At 36.5% G+C, this 18,761-nt stretch overlaps 7 protein-coding genes across 7 annotated transcripts; 4 read left to right on the forward strand and 3 right to left on the reverse strand.

Annotated features, from left to right (window-relative positions):
- Positions 1–167: 167 nt before the first annotated feature.
- I206_106437 (uncharacterized protein) lies at positions 168–1,904 on the forward strand (the record flags this gene model as incomplete). The annotated part of the gene is made up of 5 exons (XM_019158935.1): positions 168–816; positions 878–1,083; positions 1,179–1,585; positions 1,663–1,746; positions 1,811–1,904. The coding sequence occupies 5 exons, from the start codon at positions 168–170 to the stop codon at positions 1,902–1,904; spliced, it is 1,440 nt and encodes a 479-aa protein (XP_019008073.1).
- Positions 1,905–2,139: 235 nt separating this feature from the next.
- On the reverse strand, positions 2,140–4,115 carry I206_106438 (diphthamide biosynthesis protein 1; the record flags this gene model as incomplete). The annotated part of the gene is made up of 7 exons (XM_019158936.1): positions 2,140–2,508; positions 2,565–2,808; positions 2,893–3,400; positions 3,474–3,542; positions 3,607–3,659; positions 3,728–3,863; positions 3,932–4,115. The coding sequence occupies 7 exons, from the start codon at positions 4,113–4,115 to the stop codon at positions 2,140–2,142; spliced, it is 1,563 nt and encodes a 520-aa protein (XP_019008074.1).
- Positions 4,116–4,409: 294 nt separating this feature from the next.
- I206_106439 (uncharacterized protein) lies at positions 4,410–5,190 on the forward strand (the record flags this gene model as incomplete). Its single annotated transcript, XM_019158937.1, has 4 exons — positions 4,410–4,510; positions 4,635–4,794; positions 4,874–4,985; positions 5,066–5,190. 4 exons carry the CDS (start codon positions 4,410–4,412, stop codon positions 5,188–5,190), a joined length of 498 nt encoding a protein of 165 aa, XP_019008075.1.
- A 415-nt stretch (positions 5,191–5,605) lies between these two features.
- Positions 5,606–7,797, reverse strand: I206_106440 (methylenetetrahydrofolate reductase; the record flags this gene model as incomplete). Its single annotated transcript, XM_019158938.1, has 4 exons — positions 5,606–6,274; positions 6,367–7,016; positions 7,079–7,403; positions 7,507–7,797. 4 exons carry the CDS (start codon positions 7,795–7,797, stop codon positions 5,606–5,608), a joined length of 1,935 nt encoding a protein of 644 aa, XP_019008076.1.
- Positions 7,798–8,223: 426 nt separating this feature from the next.
- Positions 8,224–12,060, forward strand: I206_106441 (uncharacterized protein; the record flags this gene model as incomplete). Its single annotated transcript, XM_019158939.1, has 11 exons — positions 8,224–8,327; positions 8,396–8,475; positions 8,534–8,680; positions 8,743–8,843; positions 8,903–10,118; positions 10,186–10,368; positions 10,445–10,713; positions 10,783–11,110; positions 11,237–11,526; positions 11,599–11,922; positions 12,004–12,060. 11 exons carry the CDS (start codon positions 8,224–8,226, stop codon positions 12,058–12,060), a joined length of 3,099 nt encoding a protein of 1,032 aa, XP_019008077.1.
- A 2,229-nt stretch (positions 12,061–14,289) lies between these two features.
- I206_106442 (uncharacterized protein) lies at positions 14,290–15,293 on the forward strand (the record flags this gene model as incomplete). Its single annotated transcript, XM_019158940.1, has 2 exons — positions 14,290–14,934; positions 15,030–15,293. 2 exons carry the CDS (start codon positions 14,290–14,292, stop codon positions 15,291–15,293), a joined length of 909 nt encoding a protein of 302 aa, XP_019008078.1.
- Positions 15,294–16,433: 1,140 nt separating this feature from the next.
- I206_106443 (uncharacterized protein) lies at positions 16,434–18,761 on the reverse strand (the record flags this gene model as incomplete). Its single annotated transcript, XM_070203318.1, has 6 exons — positions 16,434–16,826; positions 16,896–17,020; positions 17,110–17,446; positions 17,570–17,759; positions 17,850–18,244; positions 18,306–18,761. 6 exons carry the CDS (start codon positions 18,759–18,761, stop codon positions 16,434–16,436), a joined length of 1,896 nt encoding a protein of 631 aa, XP_070059419.1.

The raw sequence follows: 18,761 nt of genomic DNA on the forward strand, positions 1-18,761 counted from the left end.
TAAGATGGAGCAAAGCGATATGACTATAATCATTACCGGATTTATAGGTTGACAATATTCTGGTCAGCAGCTGACAGCACAGTATTATCATCTGCAAGGATCTTGCTCGTGACTCAAACGAAGCAAGGAAACAGACATAATCGAGTTCTCCTAAAGAATAAATTACCATGGTCAAAGCTAAAACAACACCAACACAACCCAAAGCTAGAGCTTCACCAAGAATATCAGCTGCTTCAGCCAAATCGACACCAACTAGATCAAGTAAGCAAGCGAGTACATCTACACCATTGAAGAGCTCAATCAGTTCAACACCGACGAAAGGGAAGTGGATCGAAAAATCAGCAAAGACTTCACCTTATTTCCCTAAATCAAAGACAACTTCAAAACCAGCTCAAAAGTCAAAAGGGAAAGCCAAAATACTTGCAAAAGACGAAGACGAAGAAAGGGAACATTCTCCAAGTGGATTGACTGAGTCTGAACAGTCTTCAACAGATGATGAAGGATCTGAAGATGATTTTATAGCTTTCGGAGAAAGTGAATTAGATGAACCTATAGAAGAAGATTCAGATGAAGATGGATCAGTTGATTCTGATTTTATAGATGAAGGTAATAGTAAGAAAAGAAAATCAACTTCAAATAGCCGGAATAAAAGTAGCGTTAAAAAAGCTAAGATAACGAAACTTACAAATGGAAAACAATCGACAACTAGGATAGAAGGGTATGAGGACGAAGATGAAGATGATGATGAGGAGATAGAATTGGAAGAAGGTCAAGAGATTGCTGGTCGAATTTATCCGGCTCCCAAATCTGGTCAAGGTGAATACCCTCTGTTTGTCTTGCTGAACAATTACGATGGGGTTAATTCGTATATGTTTAGTACCGCCCGGTATGATTTCTCAAAACACTTTAAATTTCCTTAAAAACTTACAAATACCTGAACGAAATGATAGAGAATGGTTCAGATCACATGAACCTGCTTTTAGACAAGCGGAAAATGAATGGAAAGCTTTTGTAGGAATTGTTCAAATGAAATTTCATGAAGCAGATGATGAAATTCCAATTTTACCTTCGAAAGATATTATTGTAAGCTTAATTCCATTTGTATTAACATTTTGGAAAAGGAAAAATTTTTATTAAGCATTAAGCTGATATGAATGAAATGGGAATGGGAATTTTAGCATAGAATATATAGAGATGTAAGATTTTCATCAGATAAAACACCTTATAAAAGAAATTTTTCAATGTCAACTTCAAGAGGTGGTAGAAAAGGAATTTGGGCAGCATATCATTTATCAATTTCACCAAATAATAAAAGTTTATTAGCTTGTGGAATTTGGCAACCTTTTAAAAATGAATTATCACTTATTAGACAAAATTTATTAAAAAATCCTAAAAAATTTAGAAAATGTATAAGTGATATTGAATTTATTAAATTATTTGGTGAACCAAAAGAAGATAAAAAAACAGGTAAAAGACAAAATGTTTTTGGAAATGATGATGCTTTAAAAGTTGCTCCAAAAGGTATTGAAAAAGATCATAAAGATATTGATCTTTTAAAATTACGTAGTATTGCTGTTGTTCATTAGTAAGTAATTAAAAACTTTTAAAAATGAGTTTTTACGTCTGTCTCGAGAATTAATGATTATAATTTGTTTTGAAAAGTTTTAAGGATGAACAAGTTATTGCTAAAGATTTTCAAGAACAACTTTATGATGTTTTAGTTGTAATGCGTCCATTTGTTAGATTGTAAGTCTTATATATCTAGTGCGATATTTTTTGTTTACAAGTCTATCTTATACCCCAACTTAAGGTTGAATGAATACGTTACACTGCCGCCTGATAACGACAATAATGAAGAGGATGCAGATGAAGATGAGCATGAAGATCAGGGAGAAGAAGATTGACGATAGGTATACGTTTTGTAAGGATGTTATTCGGAAAATATAGACGCAATTGTTGCACAACACCAAAGTGATATGGTCAATCGAATCGCCATACCCAGGCTATAAAGGGAAGGATTTCGGCTACATTATAGTGCTTATATGAAATATAATACATCCTTATACAATCGTTATAATCATGTAATTGACTTTTAATAGCAATGGAATATTCGTTGAGTCTGCGAGTTTTGGAAACAACTTATGCCTTTACTTTATATCGAGGTGTCCAAGGTCCTAAACTATTATCACTATAAAAGTCCATGGGATAATCACCTTGACCTTTATCTTCTACTTTATTTATTCCATCCCTTATCTTTGAAGGAACAGCATGAGCAAGATCTAAACCTTCCCAACCTCTAATTCTTCCACTAGCTACACTAGCTTCATAAGGACTAAGTAAAGGTCTTGAAAAAGCATATCCCCAATCAATTGATAATCTAGGACAAGAAGTTTGAATAAATGTTGATATTTCATCATGAGAGAATAATGAGAGTTTTATAGGCGATAATTCCGAAAGTAAAATGAGAAGAGGTGGTATTGAATCTGAAGGTAAATTTGATGTTATCGACTAATACTAAATTTATTAGCTTTCGATTCTGAATCAAAATAGAAATTGCGACTAACCTTCAAAACGCTTAAACTACCTTGTCTGCCTAATGTACCTAATAAGACAGCCCAACTTCCACTACCTTTTTCAACTAAACCTTTTCTAGCAGTCTTCACGGCTTCTCCTCGAATACCTCTCATTTCTTTATGTTCGTATGTCTCCCTTGTGAATTTCTTAGAATATGGATCGTATCGAAATGCAGGTACAGTAGGATTAGCTATCATAATTGATTCTAAATGGAATCGACCATCTCCAACATATCTATGAGCCAGCCAAATATCATCAGCTGCTATATATGGGAAGCAGAGTCTACAGAAAGAAAGAAAGGAACAGCACAACACTTACATCAACCCATCTACATCTTTCAATTTCGGAGCTGTACATCCTAAAACCTCACCAGGCGATAATGGTCGAACCTGAGGTATGGTTACTTCATATTTCCCACGCCATACTCCAATTTCCCCTTTCTTAACTTTCAACAGCGCTCCATCTTTCTCTTCTGCTCCCGTATCGTCGTTTTCTAATGGAGGCATTGCCTTGTCTAAGTCATCTCGTAGACTTTGGATCGACGCTACAAATTGAATTGTGGATACCAACGCTAGTCTAGTTGGTAAATCCTTTTCTTCCACCTCTTCTTGCCGAATTGCCCCATTTTGTTGACGTTGATCCGACTCTTCTAGGGTTATAGGTACAGCTGCACCTGGTTCTGCTTCTCCTGCACCCAAAACCAATCGTTTGAAAGATTCTCTACTTGAAGGGAAATTACGCCGTACCGAAAGACATAGATGGGTTGTGTCAATTGCTATTTCCACAAAAACATATAGTGTTTTGAGTGTTGTTTGCGATACCGGTACTATGCGAGATTTATGTGAGTCATCATTTGGATATAAAAGCTTATGAAAGGATGACTTAAAGGTAAAACTCACTCAAGCACGAGTGACCGTAATGCACAATCATCTCCGCACCCATCTCTTTAGCTGTATAATCGTCTATGCCTGTTTGCCTTGTGTATCAGTGAATCGACCCTCACGGCACCGGATCAAGCCAAACACCACTGACAGCATGCTCCATAAGTCACATCAGCAAGCAACATAGGTAGAGCTCCGGTGAACCTAAATGACAAAGACCTTGAATCAGCTTCAATCTCTCATTTATACTGGTAAGAAGAAATGTAGGTTACGTTTCGATAATATCAGCAATTGCACATCCATACATCATGAGTCCTTCTGGCATTTGTAGCGCAACAGACTTAACACCATCTCGACGTATATGATGTATAGTTTTATGAATTTCGAAATTATAATTTCCAGGTAAACCTGTAAAAAAAGCCTTAATGTTAGCTTATGAGTGCCATGCATTATAAACAAGGAAAAGTCTGATATACCTTTTATAGCTGCATTCAAATTAGGATCATTTAGAATCTCATCCGGTACTTGATTCGCAACTTTTCGTAAAGGTGTTCTTGAAGAAGAAGGTTTTGAACTTCCTACAAATCTTTTTCGAGGTTTATTCGTACTACTTGAAGCTTTTGGTATGGAGGGCTTCTCAATTCCTTCTGTCGCTTCCATATTGACTATCACTGTCGGATTAATCAAAGTAAAATTAAGTATTCATCAATGCATATGTTAAATTGTCGTTCATCCAATTAACTTTTGGACTTTTCATAATCAACTTCAAGAAGGAACGGTGGCAAATTAACCTTTTACTTTTACTTTCCCACGGTATCATTAACTCATACATGACATTAGGAATCATTCGAACGAAAGCTTAATGGTTGAAAGACTAGTGATTAAACATAACTACATTTCTCATTTGCATTGTTGACATTGGAAACACGGATATTACAAAAAGCAATCATTAAGATGGACAATAATTTAGCGGCAAATTCAGCAGCGAGAAAAGAAAGATTAATAGCTCTGCGAAGGCGGAAAGAAGGTAAAGATGTAAATGGGAATGGAGAATCGTAAGTTTCAATTAAACTTTCATTATTATCATCCTGTCATATTCTTTTACCTTCCTTTTCAATGAGACAACCTTGTAAAAAAAAGGTCATTAAGCTTACAGTATACATAACCAATAACTTTCAGATCACATTTTGCATTTAAACAAAGAAATTATGATCCTGAAACACGTACTTTAAGAAAAAGAGGACAAGAAGATGAAAATGAAGATACAGTTGAAAAAGCAGTAGAAGGTTTAGCTGAACAAATCATAAAAGAGGATGAAGAAAAAAGGAAAGAAGAATTGGTATGTTAATGATTTTAATTTCTGTTAATTCTTAAAGGAAATTTAAAGGAGCTAATTCCGTTATTGAATATATATATAGGATTTATTCAATATACAACCTAAAAGAGCTAATTGGGATTTAAAGAGAGATATGAATAATAGAATGTTAAAACTAGATAGAAAAACAAATGAATCTATTGCTACCCTATTTCGTAAGTACTTAAAATTCTTTTTCTATTATTATCTTGTATTGTAGAATTGATTCGAATTATTTCGTTTCAAAACAATTCAGGTCAACGTTTACAATCTATGAAAAAGGAACAAAAAGGTGAAATTGATTTATTAGCAAGTATGAATGCACAAGAACATGAAAGAGATGATTTTGTTGAAAATGATGATGAAAGTGATGATGAATAAAAAGAAGAAGAAAAAACAAAGAGATTGTATATTTTCTATAAAGCGAGTTTAATATAATTCAATTTTGATTTAAATCGAAGTAATAAATATAGAATTGTATGTATTATTAGTTGCAGTTGCAGATTATTGAGATTTAGAATTAAGTAGCTTAGCGAGTAAAATCGCAAAAAAACTAATATTTTTTGCCGAGTTGGATCGGGTTGCATAGCATCCGTTTTGATTTTATTTACTATTTATTTATGCTACTTTGACTATGTATTACTGAAATCATACAAAAATGCTGGATATATTTTTATTTCAAATACAAGTTGGATTGTATAAATGCTTACAATATTTACCTTTTTTAGATTCTACGTTTTATTTTTGTTTTAATTTTTTTTACCTTTGTTTCTGAACGCTATTGAATTGTGATAGATTATTCTTCAATTAAAAATTTCCATAAAGCTTCTTTATCTTTATAATCATGATGAATTAAACTAACTAACCACCATTCACTTGAAATTTTTTCTAAAAGTTTTCTTGAAATTGAATTTCTTGGATAAAGAAGTGACCATTCTGTCCAAATATCAAATGCTTCTTCTTTCCATGCTAAAAAAGATTCAGTTTCAATAATAGTTGATTGTACAATTTCTTGTCCTGGAAAAACACCCCAAGTTACAGCATTAACTGTATCTTCTTCTGTATTAGTTTTAAATTTTCCTTTTTTATTTCCTGCATAAAAACTAATTTTACCTTGACTTTTTAATTCAACTTTTTCTTTTAATTTTTCAACTTCTTCTTCTTTTACGAAGAATTCTACAAATGCTTTTTGAAATACATACCCTCCTCTTGGTCCCCAACCATGAATTGGATCTTCAGACTTAACAGCATCCACACATGGTTGAGATCCAACTGTCCAACATTGCATTTTTTCGGAGTTTAGTTCCAATAAATGTGGTAAAATGGTAAGTGATTCGGGAGATAGTGGAAGATCGCAGAATGGGGTGGTTGGCGTAGAAGGAGATGAACGAAGGTAGGAAGTGAAGAATGCTGATAATTCTTGGACAGTCGTTGGTGTACCCCATTCCTTTAGGGCTTGAGCGGCCTATGAATGAGAATGCACTTTAGCTGAACATCACATGACAGATCAAATCGAGCCATAAGATGCATGAACTAGTGAGTGACGATCAGACTCACAGTAATTTTCAAACCGCTTCCCCACCCGTCAATCTCACCATACGCAGGTGACCTAACATCCGTAAATCGACCATTAGGATACTCATCCCAACTATCTTCGGCGCCTTGACCGCTATTCGAGGTAGCTCCGCCTTGAATACCCCCTTTCTTAGGTACAGGCGGTAAAGAATTATGTTGAAGTCCCCATTGCGCGAGTTGAGAAGCCTCACTTGGACTGACCGAAAGTTCGGATATTTGATGGCCCAAACCCGATCCATTGACAGTAGTACGTCCATTTATCGCGATTGTACCATTAGTTTGCGGTTGATCATCTTCTATCAACCTATTGTGTCTAACTAAAGGCGATTTTTCGATTGAAGGAGCACTCGTACTTGTCCATTTCAGATTCTCTAAGATTGTTCGCACGGATTTTTCCAAATTCAAAGTGCAAAAATGAATACCGGGTACTAATTTTGACTCTAAGACTTGTTTGACCATCTTTGTAGCTAATTCTGCTCCGTATCTTTTCACCGCTGAATCATCGGAAGAGATTGGTATAAGATCTGATGAGATGGCCTCAGGTACAGGACATTTTGTAAGGTTTACCAATCGCCTGAATGAGGCAAAGTTCTGAATAGGCATGATTCCAGGTATAATTGGTTGGGTAATACCTGTATATCCACTCAAAGTCAGCGGTACTCCGTCACGACATGATTTTTCGAAAGACGCTTACCCTTCTCTCTACATATCCTGACCCAATCCAAGAATCCTTCAACATCGTAAAACAGCTGGGTAATGATAAAATCCGCTCCTGCGTCACACTTAATCTTTAGGTATTCTAGATCTTTATCAGAAGATTCGCTATCTGGATGAGGTGTCGGATAACCAGCCACACCAATACAGAAATAGTCATTATAATTGTTTCGGATGTATCGTACGAGATCATCTGCATGTTGAAAATAATCAGGTTGAGGATTTGGTTCGGTGGAGTACTCTTCAGATCGAGGTGCATCTCCACGGAGGGCTAATATGTTCCGAACTCCAAGGGATTTACATCTCTACACGTAGACATCAAAATAAGCGTCGAGTCATTCATGTTCGTCAACAAAGGCTAAAAGTCGTTGGACTAGACGTGATCTCTTGCATAGCCATCAAACTTACCTCTAAAGCTTGATCGACTTTCTCCTTTGGCATATTCGTGCATGTCAAATGCAGTATTACTTCCAATCCCAATTTAACGACTTGCTCAGCTAGTTCCAATGATTTATCCGCGGTGGATCCTCCTGCTCCCCATGTTACTGAGACTGCTAATGGTGAAGGAAGAGGTGCTGAAGCTAATCTTTGAATACGATCTAATAGATTGACTAAACCTGCTTCTGTCCTAGGCGGGAAGAACTCGAAGGTATGAAAAGGAGTAATCCTATCTCTCAAGAGTGATGTGAGTTGAGGCATAATAGTTCCTTTCCCCGACTTTCGCTGTTGTAAAGTAAATGATAAGTTTGTTTTGGTTCGAGTAGAAAAGTGATCTATTTTGGATTTATACTTTTCTTGGTTTAATCTAACTTTACTCGATCAAAGACGACATCAAAACAGGGATAATTTGATTCCGTCATTCCAGCGATTGCCGATCACGTGATTTATTCGGGGATTAACGATTGGTTCCGATTCTGTAATGACCACTTGACGAAATAATTAAATAAAGTTGAATATTCAAACTTTTTATAAGTCGCTTTGAATACCTGATAGCAAAATCGACGAACCAAACTGTATAACATGTGTATATTTATATAGATGAATTAGGCAAGAGAGTGGGAGGTCTCGGTAGGAATCATGAATCCTTAAATAACAAATATAATCCATAACAACCCGAAGCACGAGATGGATTGGCTCAACCGGCTTCGATTATTAGCCATACCGACACTATGTGCCTTTTTGAGCTTTGTCTTCGTGGTCATCAGACCTTGGTCAAAAATTGCTGGACAGTAAGTACTTCGATCAAATCTCCGAACCCTTCACATGCGAATCAGAATTGACAGACCGCTTGTGATAGATGGGCTTTTCTGGTATATACTTCAAATCTGATCTTCTTTTTTCCGAGAGGTAGAATCAGTCTTCAGCTGGAAGCCACCGGTAAGTCAGCTGCCAGGATATTTGATTCTGCCGATGGCTGACGACGTGTTGTTGTTAGTCATTGGTACGATAGGAGGGATACTTGGTATTACTTGGTCAACTGCGACTCTCGCTATCGCAGCATGGTGTGGCAGGAAGTATGGGTCAGATTCGGCTGAAAGTAGAGCTATACTTGGTCTGGGATTAGCATTACTTGCTTTGATCGGTCAGTTTGATCTTTTTCTACCTGCAACCTTGGGTCTTATACTGACGTAAACCCATCATCAGTCGGCTTTATTCGAAACAAATATCGCCGGCTGAATGCCTTTTCCAAGATTGCCATATTCTTTCCTATTTTCATGTTGACCAGTCAACAATCCATAACGCATGTGAGCATTTCCTGATTAAGCCATGCGAAGCAGCCGAATGACTGACTTTTGAAATGAAGCTCACTCCGGCCCATTTCCTGCAACAACTCTACGTCATCATCTTTTCAGCTGTATTCGCTTTGATACCGACACTCATACTGGCTCCCCATCAATCGTCTGATCAGTTGGGCCTCCACATCAACAATACCGTAGAAACAATATGTTCTCTTTTGCCGTTGTCAATATCAAGTCTTTTAGAAATTGATCACCAGAACCCTCAAGCGACACAAGGTATACCTCCGAATTTGAAGAACGAACTGGAAGGTCAACCGCAATTGTCCGAGGCTTCCCATCAAGACAGACTTGCAAAACAGCTCAAGAATGAGGTCGCAAATCTTCATATCTCAAGTTCATCTTATGTCAGAGAGAGTAAATTATTGGAAAGGCAATCGGCTTCCTTGCTATCAGTTATTAAAGCTCTTCAGTGCCTGCAAAGAAACCCTTTACTTGGCCAAACAAGTCATGCGCCAGGCGAACGTATCCAAGCGGCTTTACAAAAGTCTTTCCCTCCCTCAAGACCAAGTAGTGCAGCTGGGACCCCGAAGCATCGCAGATCTTTAAGCTCAATTCGACGTCAATCTCGGCTTTCCATATCAGCTGATCGAGAGTACCCACTCAATGACCTAGGACATAGACTAAGACATTTAACAAGCGATTATGGTAGACCGAGCGATTCCAATAGGAGTATCCCTTTACATACCAAACCAGATCTTAAAATCGCAAGTCAACATCTCGTAGAAGCTATTGTTGTTTCTCTTCAAATAGTCAACCTGACTTTGATGGAAAAATTTCATTGGTCAGCTGGTCCTCAAGGCGCGAAGCCGGAAAAAAATCGAGAAGATTTGTTCGATGCCAAAGTTACTCTCGAGGACGTGCTTTCTGACGTACAAAGAGCTTTGGGTACTCTACTTAGTGGATCTACGAAAGGACTCGAGACAGATCATTCTCAAACAGCATCCTTGTCAGCTACGCTCATATCACATACTCATCCACACATTGCGTTTTCAGAAAATACGGATGTAACAGATCTCTTACAGAATAAAGATAGGTTTAGACTGGCGTTTTACATGACGGCTTTGCTAGATTTAGCTAGGGACGTTCATGGGATCACAAACACGGTCATTGGAATGGGCGAAAGAGAAATCACACCCTTTAGCTGGATGGCAATCTTTAGGTTGGGTTGGATGAGACATGATAAAGATGAAGACAACGCAGAGCCGGAAGGCAAAGCCGTTAGTAAGTTTTTCTGACTTTACGCTTGACTTCTGCAGAGTATATGAAACTTAGCCGAGAATTCGAATAGATGAGACCGACCTAGTGATGGAGCAGGAACAGCCGAAAGACGAAACGAGGGAGTACCAAGATATGGATTTTGTCACTGCTACTTTACATCATAGGCGGTCGCCCGTTGTCGAACATGGAGATATGAGAGATGGCTTGGCCAGAGCTTGGCGTCGGATATGGGATAATCATCGCATTGTCAAATGTATGTAAAACTCATTTCGTTCTCACGATGAATCCTTATGGCTGACGTGAACCGCTATGGTTATTCTTTGGCGTAGCGCGTATACTGCTGTCTCGATTTTTACATCAGACCAAACACTCCCGACATGTCTTATTTTCTCTCAAGATGGGTTTAGGTATTTCACTCCTTTCCATTCCTGCATTCTTGCCCCCAGATCATGCAGGACGAAAATGGTATGATTCGTCTCGAGGCGGGTGGATGGTCGTTTCATACATGTTCGTCTTGGAAGATACGACAGGAGCCATCCTGAAAGTTGGATTTTTGCGGGGCTTAGGATGTCTTATAGGAGCTGTCGTGGGTTATGTCGTGAGCAGTCGAATTTGAATATCTCTAGCCCTTGTAAGTTGTTTATACTAACGCATGAGGGCTTCATAGTGCGCAATAATAGCTCGGGAGAATCCATACGCTCTCGTTGTATTAGCTACAGCATGTACGATACCCATTTCGTGGCACATTTTATTCAACACCTCTACACCAGGTTTGGGGGTCTCGATAGGAATCACTCTACCACCTTTGCTATTCATCACCTACCTTAATGAATCTCATGGACAATCGTATTTCACTCTAACATGGAACAGATTCGTAGACATTATGATCGGTACAGCCGCTGCAGTTTTATTCGGGACCTTTGTTTGGCCTGTTCATGCTAGAGTACAGTATTTTAGAGCTGTTGGTGGGACTATGGATAGGATCACTGAGTTTTGTAAGTGTGAAATTTTTACCCAACCATCCCCTAATTTCCTTGGGATCGAGCTAATCAATCATCCTTTGACAGATCTGAGAATGAGCAGGTATGTATTAGGTCCGTTATCACTAACGTAGGCAAAAGTTGACTGGAATTTTAGGGATCTCGTTCGTTCATCACTTGTATACAGGGTAGACGATAAGCAGTACGATGACTTGGAAGCTAAGATTCGAAGGGAGTTTGCTCTTTCACGAACGTTAATATCAATACAAAGGCAAGAAATTTCATTACTACCAAGACCGGTCAAGTTGTATTCCGAGATAATCGATGCAAGCGAAAGGTTATTAGAAACTTTGGTGGAAATAAGATTATTGAGATTTAGTGTACCGAGAAAAGCTACTGTTTTGGACGTTTTACCTATTCGTAGAGAATTAGTTTGTATCTTCGCTCATTCTTCACATCTCGGTCTATTTTCATTTGCTGATCAAAACCCTTTTGCTTTACAGATTTCGACAGTTTTGATTAATTTATGGGCATGTGCACATTCTTTTCATTCTAGATCACCTTTACCTCAATTTTTACCTACTCCTAGATCACCATTATCAGAATTAATGGAAGTTACAGATCAACATGCAAGAGATATTAGATGTTTTAAAGATACTTATTCTAATGAAGAACGAAATAGAGGTAGAAATCGAAGTATTTCTCCTAATATAGCAATGAGTAGATCAGGTAGTCAACAAAAAATTGATTATCAAGCTGAAATGGCTATTTTATATGCTATGGCTGAAAATGAAGCTTTAGGAGAAGTTTGTAATATTCTTGAAGAGGTAAGTTTATGTTTAATTTTAAAGATGTCATTGTTATGAATAATGGGCTGATTGAAATATTCGTAAAAATCTTCATGTCAGATCGTTGCTTCCGCTAAGACTTTGTTTGGAACTCAGACCTTTTTAGATACGATATGAGGGGATAATGAGGATTCGATGTGAAAAATGATAAGCTATATGCATAACTCGTTCATTTATTTGGTTACTAAGGCATGCATGAGAGATTTCACTAGAAAATAGAAAGACAGTCACGTCCGTTGGAAATTGTTAGCGCATTTTGATTGTTGATTTGGGGTATCTATTCCTTTTTTTTTGGTGAGAACTTTCAGAAAATCAGTCTAAAACAGTTTGATATTTCGAGCTAATTTCGGATATCTTATCGCCGTAAGTTTCAAGTTTATCTTGATACTACCAATCATCTTGGAATTGATTCCAAGGGTTACGAGTATATGATAAAGAACAGACTGATGTTGTCCGCTTATCCATCCCTACGATCATATTATTGCGGTATGCATTTTACCCAGCAAAATGACAGGTACGAATATCATAATATTCCATAGACCGGTTATTACGTCAAATTTGAACGTCATTTCTTATAAAATTACGAGTTAGATGTCACGTTTGTACATGTGAGAGAGATATAATTCACGAGGAAAAGAAAGCATAACGTGATTCTCGTTATACCGTAAATCAACCCGCGGGTTACTATTTCACAAACAAAATCATAAAACGCCTCTGTACATCCTAAAGATCTCTCTTATGATGATGTGATTTTCACGTCAAATAGGAACAGTGATGATGTTAACCCGTAAATCTCGCGTCAGCGTCACTCGATTGCATGGCTTCTCTAAAATTACGTCTTAAGTCTGAAGAGGACTCGCAGTCGCGTTGAAATATCAAACGCGTTACGACTTTCATCTTCTTATACATACAAGGAATAATTAGACAGAAAAATTGTTCTGAGAATTGTCATTTGGAAAACTGAATTCTACCTGATCTAAGGCTGTATCTAATCTCTAGTCTATTCTTTAGGAGAGAAAGAAAGGATTCCAACTATAGCTAATTGCCAAGACCATTTTAAACATATTCAAAGTGACGTGACGAATATTTGGGCATTTACTCTGATTATCTTGAACCGAAAATGAAAAGTAGATCAGGAACCAAAGTGTAATTCAAATAAAAATTAAGACTAACGAAAGACCTGGACTCTTTTCTTCAAAGATCAATTATGAAACAAAGTAAAATTAAACAAAACAAACTGAAGAAGGGGTACAACTTTTTTGCTTTCTCGATAAAAAAAAGACAACACCCCACCCCAATTGTGAATTTTCGGAGAATTAAATAAAAAGGAATAATTACGCTAATGATCATCGTTACGTTCATATTTTTGTTAAACCTGATGAAACGTTATACTCTAACTATTAGAATATATCTGCGAAAATCCTCTGGAATCTATGATTTCATAGAGCGAAATGTATTGTTTTGTTTTTTAGGTAAAAACGTATTCGTAATCGTATCGGAACCGGAATTTCTAGTCAGATAAAAAGTATAATCTTGTACATCGCCATATTTTTAGGGAATCAACAGGTAGTGCCTAACGAAGGTTGAATTTCGTCAATCTTCTTTGAAAAGAAAAATCAGTCAGGTCGTGGGAAAAAAATAAATAATAATAAAAAAAACATCAGCCCAAATTCAAGCCTAAGCCCATTACTCGTAATAGTAAGCTGTTATAACCTTAAGGACAAACGTCTATTCGGGAGAACTTTGAGTAATTGGTATTTTGAGTGAAACTAATTCAAGATTAGTTTTCCGTGTAAAATCGGTTTGTTAGGATAAAAAAAAAACCATTAATTACTAACGATACCTGTTTCATCTCTTGGTTCCATCTCAAAAGAAGAGATAAAGAGGAACAAATTGATCATCTTTGGTATTTCAGCACTTTTCGTCTTTGTTTTCAATCTACCTTATCTATGGATCAATAATTCATGTGATTCAGTCAATCTCCGTTCGTCCGTAGAAGCTTTTAACTCAAAGGCAAATCTTATATTCCGAGATCAACCCTAGTAAATCATCACATGCTCATCGCTTAGGTAGAAACTCAATTGAAAAGAAAGATTCAGCCTCACTCAAGGTAGCTTTCATACATCTTGATAAATTGCGCTGCAACAGATCTTCCAATTCATATCTATTCCCCAACATTCCCGACTTTTTACCAGTAATTTGCTGGAATCAATATTAAGTTATCATTTTACTGGAATCAATCAATATTGAATGAAATAATAATACATCATTCAAAAGAAATTCCTTTAACCCTCAAATAATCTCTTACAGGAACGACACTTTCTCACAAGAATAACAGATACCATCATGTCTTCGATTACATTATCACGTTCAGTATCTCCAACACCATCTTTTGGAGGAGGTAGTGGTAGTGGTAGTAGTAGTGGTAGTGGTAGTGGTAGTAGTAGTGGTAGTGGTAGTTCAAGACAAAAATCATATTCACCTACAGCTTCACCTGCACCATTTTTAACTCCAAATCCATTTGAATCAAAGAATTTCTCATTTTCCAATCCTAATTCTACTTCAAGACCTCTTCCTAGAAGATTATCATCATTACAATCAAATATTAACATTAGTTCAAATGGTTCTTTAACAAGATCTTCACCTTATCAAATCCCTTCACCAATTTCACCTATATCACCTATATCATCATCATCATCTTCAAATGGTATACAAAGATCATCACCTAAAAGACCAAATTTAAATCATAGATCACATTCTTTTTGCGCATCAACTTCAAATTCAACTTATGCTTTATCTTCTACAACACATTCTAATTTTTCACCTGATAAATTAATTCTTATCGCTCCTCCATTAGAAAGAACAATAAGTTCAATAGGATTAAAAGGAAATCATTCTCCTTCAAATCAACAAATGCAAAGACCTTTCACTTCTAATCATATTACAACTATAAAGAATAATAATATTCTAGGTGAAAAAGATATTAATCAAGTAAGTTATAAAACAAATTAAAATGGGTTTATAGTGTTTTTTTTTTAAACTGATATTTTTGAATTTTCACTTTTCACTTTTCCTTTTTTAAATAGTCTTTTAATGATATACCAACAATTCAAATTCATCCTTCTTTAACACCACCTAGACCTTGTTTATCAACTATTAATCGAAATGATTTTTCATCAAGATCTTCTTCATATAATACAAATATTTTAACTCCTACAACTCCACATGATTTACTTTTCAATAATCTTTACGAAGAAGAAGAAGAAGAAAAAGAAAATAATAATCAAGACGTAGAAGAAGAAGTTGTAAATTTAATTATTAGTCAAAGAGTTAATCATCTTATAATTTGATTTCAAACTATGGAATTGGATTTAAAAATAAATCAAAATTAACTTTTTCAGTTAAATACTTTTAAATCAAACTCAATAATGTGTTTTTTTTCTCTTTTTTCTAATCAATCAAATACCTAATTTCAATTTCACTTTTTCCCTTCGATAAATTTCAAATATCAAATCGAATTTGTATATTATAACGAACTAAAAAAATTCAAAAAATTAATTAACGAATTTTTAAACGTAATTCCTTTCCCTCACTCGAAAAAAAATGTATTTATCTAGTTTTAAAATGAACATACCCAAGAATAAATGAAAAATGTAAAAATCTAAAGAATAACAAGCTGTAAATTAATCTTTTTCTAGTTTTTATAAATTCAGTATCAATAGTCTTAACATATATGTATCTTGTCTTATCTTATACGTTTTCTTTTATCTTGTATCTTCTGAATATCAATATCGAATTTATGCAATAAATAACTATCATATTCAAACTTTCATTTTCATCAAAACAAGCTTATAAAAGCATGATAGACATTTTCTTAAGTATTTATATTTATATTTATATTTATATTTACATTTACATTTTTAATTGATTTTATATAAAAAAGTAAAAAAGTAAAAAAGTCAATAATTTAATTTTATCATATATTTAATCATATTAAATCAAATTACATCTGTAAAACCAAAAGAAAATAAACTTTTTTATTAATTTGACATAATTCTATGCGCATCGTTTCTCAATAATTTGGTCTTTTCTTCTTTATTATATCATTACCTCATTATCCATGATTTGGGAATCTAAATTTATATGAATCTTTCTTTTCCTCCTAATGTTGATCCCCAACTTTCTTCTTTAGTCTATACTAGAGGATTTCAACTTATCAACCTATTTTGTATTGATCAAGAATATCGTGTGCTATGTTTGAATATATATTATAATGGTAGGATAAGATAAGATTTAACAGATTTGATTTTTAAGTAATTACATAAGATCAGCCAATTGAGGATATCGTATTGAAGAGATCTTAAGGCGAGGCGACCAGATATTGCTGGAATTAATAGGTACATTTAAGGTGAAAATTCGATTGTAAATATTTATAGTGCAGTATGGCTTTGTCGTGTTATTTATTTCGGTTAAAGGTGATTTGATTTAAATTACGCTTGAATAGGATTCAAAGTTGCTATACCTCTAGCTGCTCTTCTTTCTAATGCAGCATTTACCCATCCTACCATATCTACTTCAGCTTCTTTATCAGCAATTAAGAAAGGATGTTGTAATAATTGAGCATATGTTGGTCTTTGATTTGGATCTTTCATTAAACATTTTGCAACGAAATCATTCGCATCATTACTATATCCTGGTGGTAATGTTGGAGCAGCACCATTTACAATAGCTTGTAATTGAGCGAAAACGTTTGAATAAGTTTCAGGTGGATATGGATAACATCCTTTTGCTAATTCAATTATTGATAATCCAACTGACCATACATCTGATGATACTGTATATGTTGGATTTTGATTAACAGTTTCTGATTTAATTCTTTCGGGCTATATTTTCAAAAAGGCAATATCCATCAACAACGGTTCGTTAATCCAGCCAGAATAATTCTCACTCACAGCCATATAACTTTGACAACCGATATTAGTTTTTGCTAAACTCTTTTCCAATTGTCCTGAAACTCCAAAATCGCATAATTTCACTTCTCCCTTCTTGTTGATCAGCACGTTCGTTGGTTTAACGTCTGAATAGGTTAAGATACGTTAGTCAGGCCCTTTCGCTCAAAGTATGGTCGTTTCAAGCCCTGGCTCTTGACTTCAAACGGCAACTCACCTCGATGCATGATTTGCAGCTCATCTTTCAAGAATTTCAAACCCCTAATCATGCCTGCTGTTATTCGCCTCAGAACATCTTCAGGTACTCTCTCTTGAGCTGTTCCGGTGGGTTCATCCCCGTTCTCATTCGAAGTTTGATCCTTTGCTGCTACTCCACCTCCAGTAAGAGTATCTAATGATCCAGCATCCATGTATTCCATACAGTAATACACACACGATTCAATCGTGAAAGCTCCAAAGAATTCAACAATCTCAGGTGCGACCGCTCGATGTAAAATATCTAATTCCATGATAATCCCATTCAATTTCGATTCATCGAGTTCCAATCGTATTTCCTGTTATAGCAACGCAAACTGTTAGTAGCTGGATCCATTGCTCATTCTACAAACTTATCGGCTCTATGAAAAAATTCGCAAGGAACACGAAGTTCAGAGAAGCGAAACGAGGCATGTACTGACCTTCATTGCCATTTCGACATTCGTAGGTCGGTGGAAAACCTTGTGTACCGACCCATAATTTCCTTTACCCAATTCACCTAGAACTTCAATCTCATCCATATTAATCTTGAAAGATGCACCGTCTTCAAAATCCACACCTTTGGCAGTCAGTACAGCTTTCGAAGAGAATCTAAGCGAACCAGAAGGATCCCTAATAAAATTAAAAAGATATGTTAGGAGGCGTTTCATCGAAAGCGGGTCTTGACAATTTGTAGTACAAAATGGTGATCGGTCCACTCACATGATAGTCTTGAAATCACTAAATTTACTATTCTCCTCTTTAGGTGCTCCTTTCATTCCACTTAGCGTCAATCCACCTGGTGGACCCATTCTTCGTCCGGCAACACCAGCTCCACGTCCTAAACCAGCTGGCGAACTAGCTCCCATACCCATCATACCCAAATTTGGTCTTGGTGGGCCAGCCCCTCCACCTGCAGCTCTTCTAGCAGCTAATCCGAATGGTCCAGAATTTGGCCCGGCAGGTGTAGCACTGGAGCTACCTTGTTGTTGTTGTTGCTGTTGAGGTCTTAATGCTTGAGATCGAAGTAATGCTCCCATGGATGTAGCATTTGGGTCAGGTCCAAGACCACCATTAGGTGATTGAGCACCAGGTGGCCCTTGTCGTGATGCAGCGATCTACGAGAGCGGAGAAGTAAGTTTCAAGCTCTAAGAAAAGTAGTGCATACCGAAGACTTACTTTGTCCATCTTTGCCTGCAAGGACGGTAACATCTTAGTCTGCATTTGACCTCCTCCTCTACCTGCAGCACCTCTCATACCCATTGGCATTGGCATACCACCTCTTCCTGCTACGCCTGCTCTCGCCCCTGCCATAGCGCCGGACGGTCTAGATGCTGTGGCGGCACCAGGAACGGCTGGAGCAGAGGTGATACTTTGTGGAGGAGGTGGACGCGGCAACGACGATGGGGAACGTGATGACGCTGCTACATTGCCATTTACTTGCTTTGCATTCTCGGTAGGAGGTGGATGAGAGGTTGTCGGTGCTGTTGGTTCTTCGTTGTCGCCAATGGGTGAAGGTGGTCTAGGTGAAAAATCCAAAGATTTAACTTCTGGTGTATTGTTATTGCTCTTATCGTTCTCTTTATCTTTTAAATTTAACGTATCTAACGTTGGGGGTTCTTGAGATGTCGACAT

Source organism: Kwoniella pini, chromosome 9 (assembly GCF_000512605.2).
Source record: "Kwoniella pini CBS 10737 chromosome 9, complete sequence".
Classification (NCBI taxonomy): domain Eukaryota; kingdom Fungi; phylum Basidiomycota; class Tremellomycetes; order Tremellales; family Cryptococcaceae; genus Kwoniella; species Kwoniella pini.